General features: G+C 33.0%; 2 protein-coding genes and 1 long non-coding RNA gene across 6 annotated transcripts; 1 reads left to right on the top strand and 2 right to left on the bottom strand.

Annotated features, from left to right (window-relative positions):
- Positions 1–3,222: 3,222 nt before the first annotated feature.
- LOC123924169 (phosphatidylinositol transfer protein 3-like) lies at positions 3,223–7,030 on the bottom strand. 4 transcript variants are annotated; one of them, XM_045976958.1, is made up of 6 exons: positions 6,669–7,030; positions 6,078–6,176; positions 5,318–5,494; positions 4,593–4,691; positions 4,238–4,483; positions 3,223–3,700 (listed from the first exon to the last, which is right to left on the bottom strand). In XM_045976958.1, the coding sequence occupies exons 2-6, from the start codon at positions 6,141–6,143 to the stop codon at positions 3,404–3,406; spliced, it is 885 nt and encodes a 294-aa protein (XP_045832914.1). In that variant the 5' UTR covers positions 6,144–6,176; positions 6,669–7,030; the 3' UTR covers positions 3,223–3,403. The 4 variants fall into 4 exon arrangements, with proteins under 4 accessions (XP_045832914.1, XP_045832910.1, XP_045832912.1 ...); XM_045976954.1 differs by having other exon boundaries at positions 5,318–5,506; positions 6,669–6,844; XM_045976956.1 differs by lacking the exon at positions 6,669–7,030 and adding an exon at positions 6,251–6,411.
- A 2,864-nt stretch (positions 7,031–9,894) lies between these two features.
- Positions 9,895–17,242, top strand: LOC123920829. Its single transcript, XR_006813781.1, has 3 exons — positions 9,895–10,240; positions 12,259–12,312; positions 16,920–17,242. It is a non-coding gene; the product is annotated as an uncharacterized LOC123920829 (long non-coding RNA).
- On the bottom strand, positions 12,951–13,979 carry LOC123920828. Its single transcript, XM_045973148.1, has 4 exons — positions 13,839–13,979; positions 13,618–13,742; positions 13,474–13,543; positions 12,951–13,394 (listed from the first exon to the last, which is right to left on the bottom strand). Exons 1-4 carry the CDS (start codon positions 13,938–13,940, stop codon positions 13,257–13,259), a joined length of 435 nt encoding a protein of 144 aa, XP_045829104.1. The 5' UTR covers positions 13,941–13,979; the 3' UTR covers positions 12,951–13,256.
- Positions 17,243–19,026: the final 1,784 nt, after the last annotated feature.

The following is a 19,026-nucleotide window of genomic DNA, read 5'->3' as shown; positions in this document are numbered from 1 at the left end:
ATGATATTTAATTTTAACTACTAAATATATAAATATATTCATAAGAATCAAGATATTATAATTTCTCAAAAAATCAGAAAAATATCTAAATGAGGTGACTCAATTTTAAATTCTTTTATGGCTTTATAAAGTCACTATTACAGTATTACTACTGAGAATTAATAAGCTCTGCTTATTTATGCACTAGATATGAAGGATAAGTGGAACTTACAATTTGTCATATATATTTCTATTTTTTTAGATTACAACAGGATTAAAGCTCGAGACTTGTCACATTTTTGTTTTGAACAAAATTTATACTAATTTACTTCATATATTTACTTCAAGTATGCCACACCGTATGTTAAGGGTAGATAATTATATCAATGAGTGATCAATATTATATTAGAGATCATAGACTCAATAGCCACTTCAAAACTCACTTAGGAACAATAAAACAATTATGGGTGAATTTGGATTAACTTATTTTTTAGCTTATGCAAATAGCTTATGCAATATAAATTAGGTTTTATGCTATTTTATAAATTGACACTAGTGAAAATTGTATTTTTATAAGCTATTTTATCATAAACTATCTTGACAAACTTATAATAATACATAAAAATTGCATAAGCTGTTTGTATAAACTAAAAAATAAGCTAATCCAAACGAATCCAAACGAATCATATATCAATGGCTTAGTTATATATGCTTTGTTGTTACCCAAAACTTTGACATGTCAAGGGAAAAATTGTTGAAAGTTTCTAAAAAAAAAACATGGAACCTATCTTACGATGTATAATTTTTTTTGAAAACTTGGTATCCGGTCTTAGGACCTTACGATGTATAATTGAAGCTACGATTTACTAGTTATTTGGTAGTATTAAATTAAAAATATAATTAAGTCTTCGTTAGAACCTATGGGGCACAAAAGGTGGGTTCTCCCCTCCCAACCGAATTTTCTCCATACGCATGAGCCAAGAATCGAACCCCTGACCACATGCTTAAGGGGACCAAGACCCTTACCACTTGGACCAATTCATTGTTCGTAGAGATGAATTTATAACCACAAGGTTATTTAACAAAAATAAAAATAATTAATATATTCTTGGGTTAAATATGTTTTTGGTCCCTATAGTTTTACATAATTTTCGTTTTAGTCATTGAAGTTTGTTTTCACACTTTTTAGTCCCTGAAGTTTCATCAGTCAATGTTTTTAGTCCCTACTTTTCATTTAACTCGTGCGTATCATTTGAAATTTTAATTTTTTTTTCTGCGGTCATGATCAGTACATTATATGAATATTTGTTTCAAAAGTTTAAATTTTTTTAACAAAAGATGAATTAAATATGAATTTTTTAGTTTTTTGCGTATAAAAATTCATAAATAATTCATCTTATGTTAAAAAATTCTAAATTTTTATCGGAGATATTCTTATAATATTATAAACATGAATACAAAAAATCATTCAAAAATGTGAAAGTATACACGAGTTGAATGAAAAGTATGGACTAAAAACATTGACTGGTGAAACTTCAGGGACTAAAAAGTGTGAAAACAAACTTCAGGGACTAAAACGAAAATTCTGAGAAACTATAGGGACCAAAAACATATTTAACCCTATATTCTTAATCAAAAAATTGTCATGGTGCCCGTTTTCTTCCAAAGAATGTTGAATACACCAAATAAGTTTTGGTTTGAAAACTCATTGAATTTCATATATTTACTGTACCACTGGTACTTAGCGTGTGTTTGGTTCTGCGGCGGAAAGAATTGATTTTGACAGAATTGATTCTGTAAAATTGATTCTGGCCAAAATTGATTTTAAGCTGAAGTGATTTATGTTTGGATATATTCATGAAAAAGTGAGTTGAACAAAAAATTTGAGTGTAAAAATCAATTCTAGAATCAGAAGCTACGATTTCTAGCTTCAAGTAGAATCAATTCTGGAGGCAGAATCAATTCTACTTTTGAGAAACCAAACAAGTCAGAATCAATTCTACACGTCCAGAATCAATTCTGGATGCTCCAGAATTGAAACCAAACATACACTTAATATTCTTAATTTGTAAAAAGTTTATATAGTTCGTATACTTTGGGGGTTAATTTTCTAAATTTTAATGGTTCTAATTTACTTAAAGTTTAAGAACTAAGAAAACAAAACTTCTAATTCCACGCGAATGCTTTTTTGCCAAATAAAGAGAAAACTCCTCCACAAATTCTAGTTCAACTGGTAGAAATGACGAAATTGCTAGTGTTGGACGTCAGAATCAGGGTTCGAACTTTGTTCACTCCACTTTGTGTGTGTGTGAATTTTCAATGACTTTATTATTTCGTCTATCAACCAAAAAAAAAGAAGAGAAAACCCTAAAGCATACACGGTTATATAAAAATGACTTAACATTGAGGTAAGTGATCATTCACTACACACTCAATACTCACCCAAAAATCCTAGGTAACCACCCCTTCACAGAGGCAAACCCTAGGACGTTCATTAATAATAAATACAACTATTGTTGAATTTCATTGTTAAACATGTTTGTCTTCTGTTTTCGATTGTTCGTTTTCTCAAAACTTGTTACTATTGGTTGCTATTCTAACAAGAAAATAAATAATACTTTCTCTAGTGCTAAATATAAGAAAAAAATTAACTTTTTAGATTAATTGAATGATTGATGTATTTGGTCTAAAATACATCAATTATTCTATGAATCTATAAAAACAAACTCTTTCTTAGATTCAGGATTAGAGGGAGTGTAACTATTATAATAGATTAGACGGCTTAGATCACCCGACAATTACTATTTGACTTCAGGAATCCATTTCCTAATAGGGTTTAGATCTACTGCCGTAAACTTTCATGCAGTTTGACACTATACTTAATTTCATCAATTGACTTAAGATTGGACAGTAGAAATTGCACATTAGTTCTAACTCATATACACAATTTCAACAGTTAGATTGAAACCGGATGACTGTGTCTGTACCAAATGTGATTCCTGCTTACAATACTCGTGGAATTAAATGCTTGCCGGTAACTACAGTACAAGGGAACCATATGATTGATGGCGAGTACATGTTGCCTTCTGGACAATCCAAGCCATTGATGTGTCCCTGTACCAAGGTGGCAATAGAGCCATGAAAACTTCATTTTGCACACTATAGAAGAATTGACAGATTTATACCCAAAAATAGAATGGACAAACAGGTAGTTGGAATATCAAATCAGATACTATAGCCACACACATTTAATACTCTCTTTATTGAGGTGTTGAAATATCAATGAAAATGTAAGGATTACAACAATTAGCGATTATGAAGGAAGTTGAAAGAAACAATATAGCACTGTTTATTCATCTCCTTAACTAGCCAGAAAATATAGTTTGGATGTAATAACAGCTATAATATGAAAACTTAATCAGAATCAACTAACTATACTGGCCACAGGTTCTGGTGCTACCTCTGCACCAGAATGGCCATTCTTAGTGGCGAAGGGCTTCTCATCAACAAGTCCCCAGAACTTGGCAGTTTTCACATCGTCCTCAGTCATCAACCGCGAGAACTCTTCATGGTCATACTCTAAAGTAGCTTTTCCACCAAATTCACTAGGAAGGTTATCCATGTCGAAGAGTGATTTCATCAGCTCCACGCTGTCCTTATTGTTAGGATAAACAAACTTTACCTTCTGGGCTGTTTTGGGATCCAGGAAGTATTTTACAGCCTGTTAAAATGAAAGTAACTTCAAATTTGTTAAATGGAAGTAACTGTTAAAAACTCATAATTCAACAGCATAAGAAGTTGGATTCTCTCCATTGAATAAAAAAGTGAAATCTAGACCGTTGAATACAAAAATGGTAGGAGAGGTTTTGAAGGTTGTGATTAAAAACACGTGAAAGAACATAAAAGAAAAAGAATGGATAGGACCCGGGACATAAATTAAGGTGTGTTGGAGGGGACCATAATAATTACATATAGTTGAAATTCGTAACTGAGTTTAATGTGCAGAAAGCGTAACAATATGGTTTGGAATTATGGATATTCAATGTTCAAGAAGTTATTGGTGAAACAAAGCAAAATACACTTACAAACAGTGATTTGCGAAGTATTGGTTGATCTTAAAAATAAATTATAAATGAGAGAAACCACAACCATGCAATATGACCTACCACCTAAAGATTAGAAAAACTAACTAAATAACAGCATGCAACAATGAAGTAGAACAATTATACTTGCAGAGTTGCAGGGAAGGAGAACAAACCTTAAAGAAAGCCTGAAATATTCTCGGTGGATTGTACAGAAAAGCTATACCAAGCCTTTCTGGATAGTGGTTTTGTAAGATGTGAATAATATCACGAGCAGTTTTAATAGAAAGCTTTGTGCTAAATGAAAATCCTGAAAAGTCTATCAACCATGACATTTGTTCTTGACCTTCGGAAAGATTAAGTACGGCATTTTCCAACAGATAGACTAAATGCTTGATATTATTTTCTTCCGATGCTGTATTCTGGCGGACGGAAACATATTAAACAAAGTTGGTTAATAACCTGTTATGTACCAAGAAGCCTTATTAACTACGCATAGCTTTAATAATGAAAGTACATCTTAGTTCAAACCTGCATCCCTGGTCTCATAATAAGCACTGTTCTCCCAAGTCTATCATGAAAGTTAGCTCTGGAGACTTTTCCCGTCTCTCCCTCATGTGCTACTTCAGCCTGAATTTAAGAAACCATTCAATTGTAAATATAGGTTTATGATGTATGAAAGAGAAATATGCATAAATAGGCTATCAGATCACTTGAACTACAAGTCATACAGACTATGCAGAAATTAAACTCATGCAGAATGCAACATGTCATCATTTTGGAACTAAAAAGTCTTCTGAAGCTAATGTGCGATCTTAATCAATTTTAGAACTCCAACGTAGCAATGATAGCAACATAATCTTGACAATTTAAACTTAGATTCTTGTTGTTGACATTACATTTGAGTAATTTGGATGCTATAATCCAAGAATAATGTTTCTCCAAGAAAAAAACGAATAGAGAGAAATATCTTGCAGCAGATTATAAATTAAAGAAAACATATACAAGAGACATACAAAGAAATGAGTTGTGTTTTCTCAGAGATGGAACAAAACAACACCCCAACCATGAAGTAAGGTCAACATATGTTAGACACTAGAAGAAATATAGCAGAACCCCATAAGACTTTTGTACTTCATCAATTTTTCAATTCACTTATGCCACGGATCAGTGTTAATTATAAAAGTTCATTATACAAAAGTTTCAGCATCATCAATTGAGCATGTGAAAGGCAAAGCCAGATAAATCAAACTAACCCATCGGATTTCCTCTGGCTTATAAGTAGACCTCCACTTGAATGATTCCTCCAGCATTTTCTTGGCTTTATCAACATTCCAGTTCCGTGCTTCTAAATATCTCTTTAAACATGCATCAGTGCAATACTTCAATCGACGCCCAGATAAGGGCCCAATAGCAGCTTTTAGTTCAGCCAACTGTTCATAGATCTGGATACAATTAGTGCTTATAAAAGGTAGCATTCTTTTAATGTATTTTCACATAGACAAAGCTTAAAAATTTTCCTATTATCATTACATGATGCCATGGAGAGAAAATATCTAGTGCAATCAAAATCATGAGCTACTTTTATTTGGGATTTTTTCAATACTTATATAAAATTTCTGAGTTTTATCGGCGAACCTGGGCATCTCCAAGCTGGAAATCTAGTATTAATCTCTCCAGATACTAAGATCTAATTTGTTTTTTTTCTTTATTAGGTAAATATTAGTGGTTAATTTCTTAGGGGAGAGGGAAGTGTTAGTAGCAGGGATCAAATCTAGAATCTCTCACATAAAACTCATTTGGTGTCCCTAAAGTCTCCTAATAGATGTTCTTCTACACACACAAGTCTCAGATCAAAATCGTGACCATATATGCTCAAGAGACTCGATTTTATTGAAGCTTCAAAGCGTAACTCATGTCAAAATTACAACGGCACACTGTGATTTCATCAAACTCACTGTTAATCCATATATATATACCAACTCAACATAAGATATCAAAATAAACGAAGTATACCTTAGCATCATTATTCGAGGAACCATTCTCCGGCTGATTTTGGTTTTGCCTTCTAAGAAGGAACATGTTGACCGACGACTCCCAAATTTACTTCCAAACCTGCAGCAGAAATCTCGAAATAAATTTTTCCTCTTCAAACTTAACAACCATAATATATTAATAATTCCACCTACACTATACTAAATCACATGTATAACTATAGCACTGACTCCAAATTCAACCAAAAAAAAAAAACTAGGTGAACTTTTTTGGAATGCAGCAACATATTTTTTTCTCATTTTTTTTTTCTGGTCAACATTTTGAACCTGAATTATTCTTCTCTTCTGAAATGGATCTATAATTCAAAATTTGACCAACTAAAAAACTTATTTCATCTTTTTAACTACTTTTGAAATCAAATCAACAACAGTGCGTTGACTCTACGAATTGAACAGTGGAATTGATTGAAACAGTAATAATTTCGGTTGAAACTGAGAAACTAAATATTTTAAATCTGAGAGCGATTCATAATAATAATAAAGGTTATTGAGAGAGAGCATAAACGCGATTGATTATAATTTAATCGATAATCTGTAATGAAATGAAACAAACCTGGAATGAATGTTTATGGTATGGTATTGATGTTAATGTTTTGAGCTTAAATCCATAATCGCGTTTGAGAATTTGAGAAATGTAATGTAATGTATGTAGTGAAGTATTTAGAGGGTGAATGAATGAATGAGGTAGTGATGTCGCACGCAAAAATTGATTTTAATTAAATAATGAATGGTGTGTGACTGACTTGTGATTTGTGAACGAAACGGTAACAGTTACTCGTAAAGAGAGTGAGAGAATATTACAATTTACAACAACATACGGGATGTGGTGGACGTACGTAACGTAGTAGGTAGTCCGTATTTCGCTTTCATTGATTCTTTAATTAACTTTTTTTAGATAGATCTAATTCATGCACTAAAACACCAATAAATGGGAATAACTTAAATAAATAGCTTCCGGTCAAAATAAAACTTAATTATAAAATTGCGTAAGTCCTCGTGAATCACGCGATCTCATTTATTTTTTTATGGAAAATGCTAACATCCAGGGCACTAGTTAAGGATGCAAAAATAGTAATTTGGAATTGAAATTTGTACAGTCAACTCCTCGAAAGTTTAAAAAATGTTCTTTTCTTTTTCAAAACTTTCTGTTTTTGGTTTCCTTAACCAGTGTCCGGGGCACCGGTTAGCATGACCCTTTTTTTATTTATCAAAATTCTTCCTCCGATCCTTTTTATAAGGAATACTTTGAAATTTTTATTTTGATATTTTTATAAGAAATACTCTTTAAATTTACTCCCTCCGTCCCAAAATGAGAATGAGCGAGTCATTTTGATTATATACATTATTCACATATTTTACTTTGACTCTGTTTTTCTATTAATAAATAAAAACAAATATTAGCATATAAGATGTTGTTGGATTCATCTCGATGAGTATTTTAAAATATCATATTTTTATAAGGAAAATGCTAAACAGTGCCCCCGGGGCACTAGTTAAGGATACAAATATAGAAGTTTTATCTCGTAAATTGTGAATTCAATGTTTTAATGATGTGAAAAGTTATTCTCTCTCATCATTAACTTTATCATTTGTTTCCTTTTTTAGTATGCTTAACTAGTGCCCCAGGGGCACTGTTTAGCATGACCCTTTTTATAATGTTTACTATTATACAATTAAAAATATTAATCATCAAAGTTATATATTGGTATACGTGACGTAGTCAACTGGCTCGCTCATTGTGAGATGGAGGGAGTATTCTCTATTAAATACACAATTTCATTTGTACCTCATTAAATGAAATCAAATAATTGTACCAAAAAAAAAATGAAATCAAATAATTCATTACAATGTTAGTACATTAGTTAGAGAGACATAGTCTTCATGTTAGTCCAATGTTACTTTTGGAATAAAACATAAAACTTTAAAATTATTAATGAGAAAATTAGTTTTCTTGGTCTGTGTGTTTTTTTCAAAGTTATTCCTTATAAAAAGGACCGGATGAAGTAGTTATTAATTTTTTTTTTGTCAAGTAGTCTAATGGCAAGACTCGCACATTTAAATATGGAGAAACATGAAATCTGGTGTTCGAACTCCGGCCACTCCAATAATGTCCCTGATAGTTACCATTTGATGAGCTACACTTATGGAACAAAATACTCCCTTTGATCCTATAAATAAGAAACACATTTAGAAAAACACACGGACCAAGGAGCTTACTTTTTTTATTAATAATTCTTAAATGTTATACGTTGTTCCAAAACTAACTTCAATGTATAAATTTTTTGTATTGGAAATGTGTATGTGTGATTAATGCATAACATTTGAATAGATCGCATTTTATACAATTTAATAATGGTATAAAATGGATTATCTATTTAATAAAGAATAAATTTAAAGAGAGTTTCTTATAAAAATGATCAATTTTTTTTTCAAAGTGTTTCTTATATATAGGACCGGAGGAATTAGTTATTAATTTACTTATGTATTAGTGACAAATATTTATCCAACGTATTTTTCTATATTATGAAGTGACAAATAATTATCCTGTAATATATATATATCAATATCAGTGTTAAATATTTATCTCATACAGTATTTTTATATAAGTGAGTAAAAAATATATAAAATGAAGTCCCAAAATCATAAGCCTCCTTAACTTTGAAGACTCTATTATTTCGCTTTTTCCACATAACTCATATGCAACATAATCACATAAGCTGCATAAATGAGCGGCGAGCTCGCAAGCCTCCAGTGAGTGAATAAATTGAACCAGATGATCATGTAATGTATACGGATCAACTATACCAATCCAAGCTCTAACCAAACGCCACAAGGAAAAAACAGAACAAGAAAAAAACAAATAATAGGTGATTTCCAATACGCCGCAACCTGTCACACAAAGCTGAGAATCGGGAGGAATAATGTTACGCGCCACCTTATTCCAATTTTTGACACTTGTCCGACTTTTTTTTTTTTTTAAGAACGTCTTTTTTATAAAAATCAATTCTTATACATTTTTGTTTGTCATTTTGTATTTGTCTTTTTTTTTCTGTATGTTACTTCATTGTTTACACATTATTTTATGTAAACAAGTCACTAAAATCATGCAGTCACTTTCAAAAACAAGTCACTAAATATTTTTGGAAGGTACCATTATACACGAAATAATTATTTGTAGCGACGAAGTTCACTATAAAATCTTAAGAGGGCGGGCCAAAATACAAAGAAAAAATAATTTTTTTTATTAAATTTGTTTTCAGAACTTTTATTATTGACAAAGTTTGTTGTGTAGTTATTATAAAGAGTGAAAATGTCTAAAGAAGAAGAATACATTTATTTACCCAGTGAGAATTTTTTGTCTTTCATATTTCTACTAATTTTCACAAATAAACTTTTTTTTTTACGTAACAAAAACTTATTTGGAGTAGCTAAATTTGTATTATATATAAGAGTAATGAAATGTAAAAATACAATAATTTATTTTTAATAAATTATAGAAAAAAGGTGTAGCCTTAGCCAAAGCTACCCCATGTATGCACATGTATTATACAAAAAATAATATGCAAGATAGATATTTGTCAATGATATATAAGAACACGGGATAATATTTATCGCTGATATATAAAATTACAGGACACATATTTGTCACGAATACATTAACTTGCTTTTTAAAAAGAAGAGTTTCACATGTTTATGTTGTGCTATTGATGAAATTCATAACCTTGGAGTATTTTATATGGCAAATTCTCCGGTGCAGGATGGGTTTTTTGCTGCACCGGTACGCACAAATGACAAATTGCCATGTGGATGTGTTGCTTTTATGCCTTTCGACCCCACCAATGAGCCTTGGGTGGATTTTACCAAAACGCCCCCTTACTTACTTTGCAACTTCTGATTAACCTTCCCTCTAATTAATCACCTCCCCTTAAATTATCACCTTCCCTCTAATTTATTTACAAAAAAAAATAGGAGCTTGCTTCGTGGATCTGTTTCGACTTTGCTCATCTCCTTCACGACACAATCAGAAGTTCTTCAAATTCAAACCCAGCTTCGTGGATCTGCTTCTTCTTCAACCCCAGCATTTTCGAGCTCGGTTCCTCGGTTACGGATCTCTCGCTATTACAGGTTTGTTTTATTTGTTTCACTGTTACGGATCTATCTATAAGAGTAATTTCTGCAATATCTCTATATAATTTGTTAGTTTGGGTTTGATTTTCCGCACTTGTGCCGTTTTACTTTATCGTAATACTGGAGATATTTGGTGAGTTCAAATGAAAGATTACACTATGAATAGATTAAAAACGAATTATTTAAAAAGTCGCGTGTTTAAAAACGAAATTTTCTACATATAATTTTCCTGAATAATTTGTGGTCGGTTGTTGTTCAAATCTGATTAATATGGTTGAGTGGGGAATAAATATGCACCAAGACAATAAACGGTGCACTTGAGAGGTTAGTGTAAATTAAAAACCAGTTAGTGGGAACTTGAGTGGTTTAAGGGAAGTAAATCCAGATCCGTAAATACTAGTGGGAACTGGGAAGTGAAAAAAAATTAGTGGGAAGGAAATACTGGTCAGTGAGAAGTTATTGTTGACAAACTTTCAAATTCATTTCATGCGTATATAAAACCCACATACACTTAGGCTAATTTCACTCATTCTTGTTTACGCGAAAAAATGTTTCTTTCTTTTATTCTACTATATCCTACCTTACTCTCATTTTAATATCATGGGTTCTTCTTCTCATTCTTCTCCTTCTCATTCTTCTCCTTGTCCATGAAAAGTTTGCTAGTTGAAGAGGATTTCTTGTTTCTTCTAGAAACCCCAGGTATGACCGATCGCTTTCGCTCTTTAATTAGTGAAATTAAAGAGATTACTGATCTATCAACAGATCAAAAATCTTTCTTGCACATGGCAGAGATGTTTTATTCTCTGCTTGCTTCCGATAAACCCTTGTTTCTTGCTGTTTGGTCTGAAAATGATGAAATCCAAAACGAGTGGCTTATTTTGATCGACAAAACAAAGACTGCCCGGGAGAATGTCAAAGTGTGGAGTTCCACGTACAAAGTTTACCGCGAAGAGGAGCGGTCACTTGATAAAAATCTGAACAAATTTTGGAAAAGTTGTCCTCTCTTTGGAAAAGAAAGAGAGGAGAGGAATTTGGACAATGATATACGGGATGTGATGAATCAATTGCATCCTCTTAAGAAACGGATGGCAGAAGTCCAAGGGGCTATTGCAGATGCTTTGGTGAGACTTCAAGACCGAAGTTGCATCTTAGGCCGTTTTGAAGGGAAGATGGATGACCTGTAAGTTTACAAGCTTAAAATTAGTAAACTAGAAGAAATCATGCACCACAAGTACTTGTGATTACAGGAAGCGTGGGATAAGCTTAGGACTTTTGGCCACCTTATGTAATTTACAATAATTTATTATTAATCTTCAGTCTTATTTTTATGTTAATTTATTTAAAAGATTTATGTTAATTTATTTTAAATATTTCAATCTTATTTTTATCCCAACACACCTTCAATCTTATGTAATATTCTCTGTCAGTCAACCTAAAACCAAAGAACAAAGTGTCTCGTACAGGTTACATGAATTTTAAGGTCGTTAAGCCAATCCCTTAAAATCGCACTAAATTTGTACTAAATTTGTACAAGAATATTATGTTGGGGTTGTGGGCACTGGTAGCTTAATTCACTTTGATGTAAGGTGGTTAAGTTCACATTGGATTTAATATTTTAATTAAGTTCACTTTGACATGATTTGTGTATTACTCCCTCTTTTTGCAATCCCTTAAAACTGTTCTTTTTTATTTTCAATCTGCAGTTGTTGTCGTTCATTTTACCTGGTTTTTGTCGTTCATTCAGCCCGTTTTTGAAGGGTGTTGTTGACTTTACCTGGTTATGTTCACTTTGATGTAAGGTGGTTAAGTTCACATTGGATTTAATATTTTAATTAAGTTCACTTTGACATGATTTGTGTATTACTCCCTCTGTTTGCAATCCCTTAAAACTGTTCTTTTTATTTTCAATCGGCAGTTGCTGTCATTCATTTTACCTGGTTTTTTGGTTCCTTCTATATACTTATGCATACTGTGTGGTAGTTACCATCATGGCTTGTGTATTTCTATTTTCACAGGTTGTGCCAGCGTAGAGCTTTAGAGAATGAGTAGGGCAATCGTCAAAATACCAGGTACATGTAGTTATTATTTTATAAGGCCATTTTAAAGTCTTAGCTAAAATGCAATTATAGGGTCTAGTTCTAATCATTATAGTTGTTGAATAAGTTGTAATACACGCGAATATACATAGAAACATGCTGCCATGTACACCTGTTTATTTTTTATATATGCTAAGATGTGCTAATACATTAAGCAAGACTGAAAATAATTAGGAAGCTTTTCCAAATTGAATTCCAGATGCTTAATGAATAGGAGTTGATAATTGCGCTCAACCTGACTTTGTTTTGAAAACAATTTCACCGTTGCTTATCGGGGGATAAAGTAAAGGCCCAACTTGCATAAAGCACAGTAAGGGACAACATTATCCGCCTGCTACCCGGGCCCATGAAAACAAAAATCTTATAAAATTACACAATTAAGATACAATATAATACATTTTTAAATTTATAAATATTGGCGGAAAAAAAGAACCACACGCACGATCCCACCACTCCATTACCATAGAACGTGGAGAATAGGGACTTCAGAGGCAAAACTGTCACTCCCAGAGGCCTATATATATCGCATAGAAGCAAGTATACACTAGACACCACACATCAGTACCAGAACCCACAACTAACCAGCAAAATATAACATTCAAATTGTAACCATAAAATTAGAACATTCTAATTGTACCATAATACATAGAGATTCAAATTGTACCATAATAAATAATACAGCAGCAACATCAGTACCAAAACCCACAGCTAAGCCACTGCAACATCAGTACCATAAATTGTACCATAATACATAATCCGACCATTGTCCAAATCATACAAAACCCACAGCTAACCCACTGCAAAATCAGTACCATAAATTGTACCATAATACATACCAAAAAACATAACATTTCAAGTTGTCCCATAATACATAATCCGACCATTGTCCAAATCATACATTGTACAAATCATACAAATTACACCCCTTTACGCAATGATGATCTTTTCTTGCGCGCATTGAAATCTTCAGCATTCTGCATTACGATTGACTTGTGTTTATTATATGGCGCCAACACCAAATCAATCGCAATCTGCAGTCTGGATCCATTGTCCACCTATACAAACCGATAAAAACTTAAAACTCTACAATATACAAAACTCTAAATTCAGAATCTACTGTGTAATGTTTCGTACCTCCACTTTGTATCCTTCCTCCTCCTTTGCAGATGTCATCCAAAGGATGACGAAGACTGCACAGTCATTCCTACAATATATCTTCGTATTTAGAGTCTTGAATGGATGTACTTTTATAAAAATGTAGTTTATATAACCGCTTACGAGTTAATGCCCTGTGAACCAGCGGCACTGGGGAAAGACATGTGAAAATGCGACACCAGTGGCCTAGGTGTGCTCGGATTGTCGTAAAATATGCCACTTTGCAGCATTCCCTCCATAAACAGCGCCTGGCCAAAATAATTTCTTATAACACTATTAATTTGTATAATTCGTATATTATCATAGTACTAATATACAGTTGGAGACAAGTGACCGAATTTCACCATAGTTTTTATGCTCCGCGTTATGTTGTGGGAAGACTTTGTCATGGGGAAAGAGTCAAGGTAGGTCAATTTCTCCTTCTCAAAATCAATGACTAACAGCATCCAGTGTGGGCCACACGTTGAGTCGTGGAAAGGTATGAAAACCTTTATAATAAATACAAAACATATTATAAAAAACAACGATGAATTGATGGGTATTATCCCATACAAATGCTCTTTGTAAGTTTGTGTGTTAGTGTATTACCTTTGACAGTTTGTCGGCCTTTCCCATGAATGCCTTAAAGTGCTTCTTGGCCACTGTTGTGTGGGAGCACTCCCAGGACAGAATATATTGCTGTGACGCATTACAGTTATTTTTTAAAATCAGCAAAAAAATTATTAAAAAGGGCATTAATGTACGAGTATAGAAAGACCACAATAGAAATACCAGGAAACATCCAGGCAATATAAAGTGGACAGCACCGATAAACTAACGCGAAAAGCAAAACAAAAGCTATATTTTGCTTTTAAAATCTAATTTATAAGTTTTACTGAGAATGTTAGTAGTATACCGAAAACGTTGTTGGGAGATACCAGCAATTTGCATTTGACATTGATTGTCTGGCCGTGTGCGTCATCATGCACGCTGCCAGACTGATGATCTGCAGCATAATATTCTCGGTTAGAATCTGAACAAATAATAATAATAATAATAATAATAATAATATTCTCGGTAATGACATTTAGTTAATAATATTACCTCGTCATCAACCAGTTGCTTGGGGATCAAACAGTTCATCTTTTGCCTGGTTGCTTGACAGTACCCATTCTCGGGACTGATAAAAACATCATTCCTGTATAGCAAACTTATGTTATGTTACTAATGAATATGAAACAATAATTCGATCCCATTTAAATTAAATTCAAAATGAATATTTCCATTCGGTCGTTCAAAAACATCACTCACTCGCTAATGTGTTGGCTTTTTCTTCGGTGGAACATGTAGGTTGCTATTTGGGTCTCTTCCTCGGTCAGGTACATGTCGTTGGTCAGCTTAAATGTATTACCCAGCCACTGTATAAAAAACATTGGCACAATTAGTTACGCATTGTTGACTTACTATGAGCACAATAGTTTCAGCTACAAGTTGTTGACTTACTGGGGGCACATGGGTTTTCCCGAAAGAGATGACATTGCCATGCTTTTTTGACGGGTTTATGTTAAACCCAGTTCGCGTGCATGTTGCCTTTACGGGCCCTCTGTTTTTTTTGCAATTAGCTGGCGCTCCGAACAGTTTGCTTCCATTGTTCCCTGCCTCTTCTTCTGGTTTCATTACCTCCTTAGCCTTCCTTTTCTTTTTTCCTGTTCCTGAGACTTCCTTTGTGTTGTTCTGCGCCGCGGTTTGGAGTATGGTTTCTTTCAGCTCCGCAAACGATTCTTTCATCGTTTCTTTCATACTTTCAAATCCATGCTCCAAAACATCTATCCTTCCCCTCAAATCCTGTTTAGATGTGTAATTGCACTTAAGGCATTAGCTAAATGGTTACATGTAATGAATTGTGATATTGTTTAAATTCATGTACAAAGTTCATCCAGAAATGTCATACATTGCTCTTTTTTGAATCTTTATTCTTTTCTATGAGACCGCTCCAATCAACAGATTCCTTTTCATTAACCGGACACCTTGGATTCTGTTACGTGAATTTTAACTTATTAGATCAACAAAATGGTTGCCGGCAGTAACATAAGGATGAACAACAACATAGAACAGCATATGTAGAGTTCATCTGGAAATTTACCCCAACGCGTGTTTTTGTCTCTTTTATGCGTTTTTTGTGATTAATCCATATCGTGTCCCCTAGTCTTCGACCCTATTCATCGTGTCGTTTAACTTATAAGATAAGATTAACATAATTTTACTAGCAGAAACATTAATGGCACCAACATTAATTTCCTAAGATTCGTGTGCACAGTTCATCAAGAATATTCATACCTGGTATGTTGTTGCTTTGTTATCCTGTTCCGTGTCATTACTCTGGTCATCTGATGGCATCTCATCTTCCTGATATTTTAAACCCTGTTCACAGTGTCGTTTAACTTATAAAATTGTCAAAAATCGCTACAAAGATTCGTCAAACAAATCGTAAATTTCATACACAGTGTTTTTTGTCATCAGCCCATTTGTTGGCCACCGCCTCGCTATCTTTACTTGTACCCTGTTTTCCATGTCATTTAACTTGTAAGATTTTTAACTTATAATATAAGTTTGTCTAAAACGGCTACAAAAAATCGTTAGACAAAGGATCGTAAATTTCATACACAGTGTTTTCCGGATTCTTTCTTCTGTTTTTTATCATCGGTCCATTTGCTGGCCACCGCCTCGCTATCTTTACTTGTACGCTGTTTTCCATGTCATTTAACTTGTAAGATTTTTAACTTATAATATAAGTTTGTCTAAAACGGCTACAAAAAATCGTTAGACAAAGGATCGTAAATTTCATACACGGTGTTTTCCGGATTCTTTCTTCTGTTTTTTATCATCGGTCCATTTGCTGGCCACCGCCTCGCTATCTTTACTTGTACCCTGTTTTCCATGACATTTACCTTGTAAGATTGATTAACTAAATGGTTGATAGGAAAAATAGTATAATATTGTTAAAATTGGTTTGCAAATTCATCCAGAAATTTACCCTGTCCATGTTTAGGGTGTCATTTAAATTGTAAGATTGTCTAAAATGATTACAAAGTATATTAAATTTCATACATGTTTCTTGTATATTCTGGTGTGCAACCATTCCTCATCTTTTCCATGACATTCGTTGACTTGATTTAACTGTTTCTGTCCGCTGTGTATTCCATTTATATACATGTAAATAGTCAGTCTTGTAATGCAAGACAACCCTGAATGCACACTGGTTTTTTCCCTGTAGAAAGATAGGTAAGAACCTGTAAAACATATTAATATGATGTGTACCTGGATGATACGTTCACTGGATTTGTTGCTGTTCCAGCTTCTTGAAATGTAAATGATTTCTTTGCTTTTGGCGGAGTTGGGGTTGCGGCAACTGCCTCGTCGTCTGAGTCGTTAAATGTTTCATGTAGGTTTGATTTGCTTTGTGAAACTAGAGGATCATGGGGTGAGTATATCGTCTTATTTTGGAGGGGTGAAGTAGCTGATTGGCCATCCGAAGAATACATTGCAAGTTTGATCAAGGTGACTGTTACTTGGTAGGAGGATGTGATTTTAAGACAAGTATGGTCACTTGTGGGTGTGATTTATATATCATTTCATCTCACTTCAACCTTAGTTTATGCCTAATGGCTAACTGCAGTTAGTGCTCGGTTAGTGTATGTAAATAATGTAAATTGAGGTTGTAATGTAGTTATGTAATTTAGAGTAGCATAGTTAGATGGTATGTATTAGTTTAGTTGGATTATGGTACGTATTAGTTTAGTTGGATTATATGGCATTAGATGGTAATGTAATCAGTTTAATTGAAATGGTATTAGTTTGACTTGGTTTATTCTTATTTTAGTTTGATAGCATATGATAACACTTTACCAACTTTGCATTTAATGTAGACATGTTGCAAGACAGGATTTTGCTGGGCGCTGTCCTTTGCTGCATAAAAGGGGGATACATGTTGCTGCTTGTATTTAATGCAGAATAGTGAAACTATGGTTAGGGGAAGGGTTATGATTAGCTGCACTGCACTCCAGATTGCAGGGAGGTGCAGTCACTAACACTCATCTTGGAAAAAAATGTTCTGATATGTAAATTTTTTTCGGCAATGCTAAATGGCACGACTTGCACTGTCGTTGGATTTGCATGATGCGCTAGTTCCGTTATTATTTTTTCATATACTGTTGTATGAAAGTATTATATTATTATATAATACGTAGTAAGTGTTAACGTGATAAATTGATAATTGTTAGTTTACCATCAAATATTTCAAACAAAATATTCGTCCAAGTTAAATATACTTTTTAAAATAAAAAAATTGTCCCCGTGATTATAGTTACTTAGTTAGTAGAGATATTGCATGTAAAATGTAGGACCGAGGAGTAATAATGTATATGGTTATCAATGATAGGTCCAAACATTTCACGACAAACACTGTAGTGCAATTAAGCATTTTTCGTTTTTTTTTTTTGTTACCGGAACACTTTGGAAAAAAATGTTCAGGTATATAAATTTTTTCTTTTTTTTTAAACACACTTTTCTAAACATCCCTACACACTTTTTTTCAAAGTGTTCAGGTAAAAAAAAATTATATATCAGAATGCTTTTTTCCAAAGTGTTCCGGTAACCAGGGACGGAGGCACTTGGTTGGAGGAGAATGGGGGCACCGGCCTGCACAAAGGTTTGGAAAAAAAATTTATAGTATATATGGCTAGATAGCCTAGATCACATTCATGTATCATCCATGAAAAAGTTGTTACATGAATCTAAAAGTTGTGTTCATTTCCATCCATTCACTACACACGTACTGAGTACATACTTTATATATTTTTTAGTCCATGTCATTAGTTTTAGTTAAAAAACTAATGGCAAATGCTAGTGCCCCGGACACTATTTAAGATCTTAAATAGTAAACATTAATATAATTTTTATAGAAATTTATAAAGTCGACGCATTGGAAAATCGTTAGCAAGACCAAAAACTAAAATGGTAAATAAGTAAATTGTATAATTAACTTTTTAAAATTAAAAGAAAAATAAAAAATACTTGTTTTTTCTAATGTGAAATTTACTTCTTTTTGGCTTGCTTAACATATTGTGTATCCATTGATATATTTACTTTTAAAGTTATATTTGATCGATATTACCCGTGACAACTGCAACAGTCGATATTACTCTTCGCTCTTTGTTATTCTTTCTTCTCCTTATTTTGCAGGAGAGTTTTTTAAGTAGTTGGATTATCATAAGAAGCTTTAACTACATCAAGATAAGATTCATTAGCAATGCCAAACTTCGAATTTGTCCGATCTCTTAACAATATTGTTAAACAGTTTTTTAAAAATACAAAGCTTTCGCTAATTTCTTTGAAATATTGATCTGGTCAAATTGCTACTGGGATATTGTTTTGGTACCCAGCTACCTTTGTTAGGTCAGCTTAGAGACAATTTTTTTCAAAGACAACATTGAGCATAATTTTTCAAGCAAATAAACTATGGTCACATTATGTTTGTCAACACATACCATAAAC

This window comes from Trifolium pratense, linkage group LG4 (assembly GCF_020283565.1).
Source record: "Trifolium pratense cultivar HEN17-A07 linkage group LG4, ARS_RC_1.1, whole genome shotgun sequence".
Lineage (NCBI taxonomy): Eukaryota > Viridiplantae > Streptophyta > Magnoliopsida > Fabales > Fabaceae > Trifolium > Trifolium pratense.
Note: the sequence above shows the minus strand (reverse complement) of the source record. Positions and strands in the feature narration are given on the sequence as shown.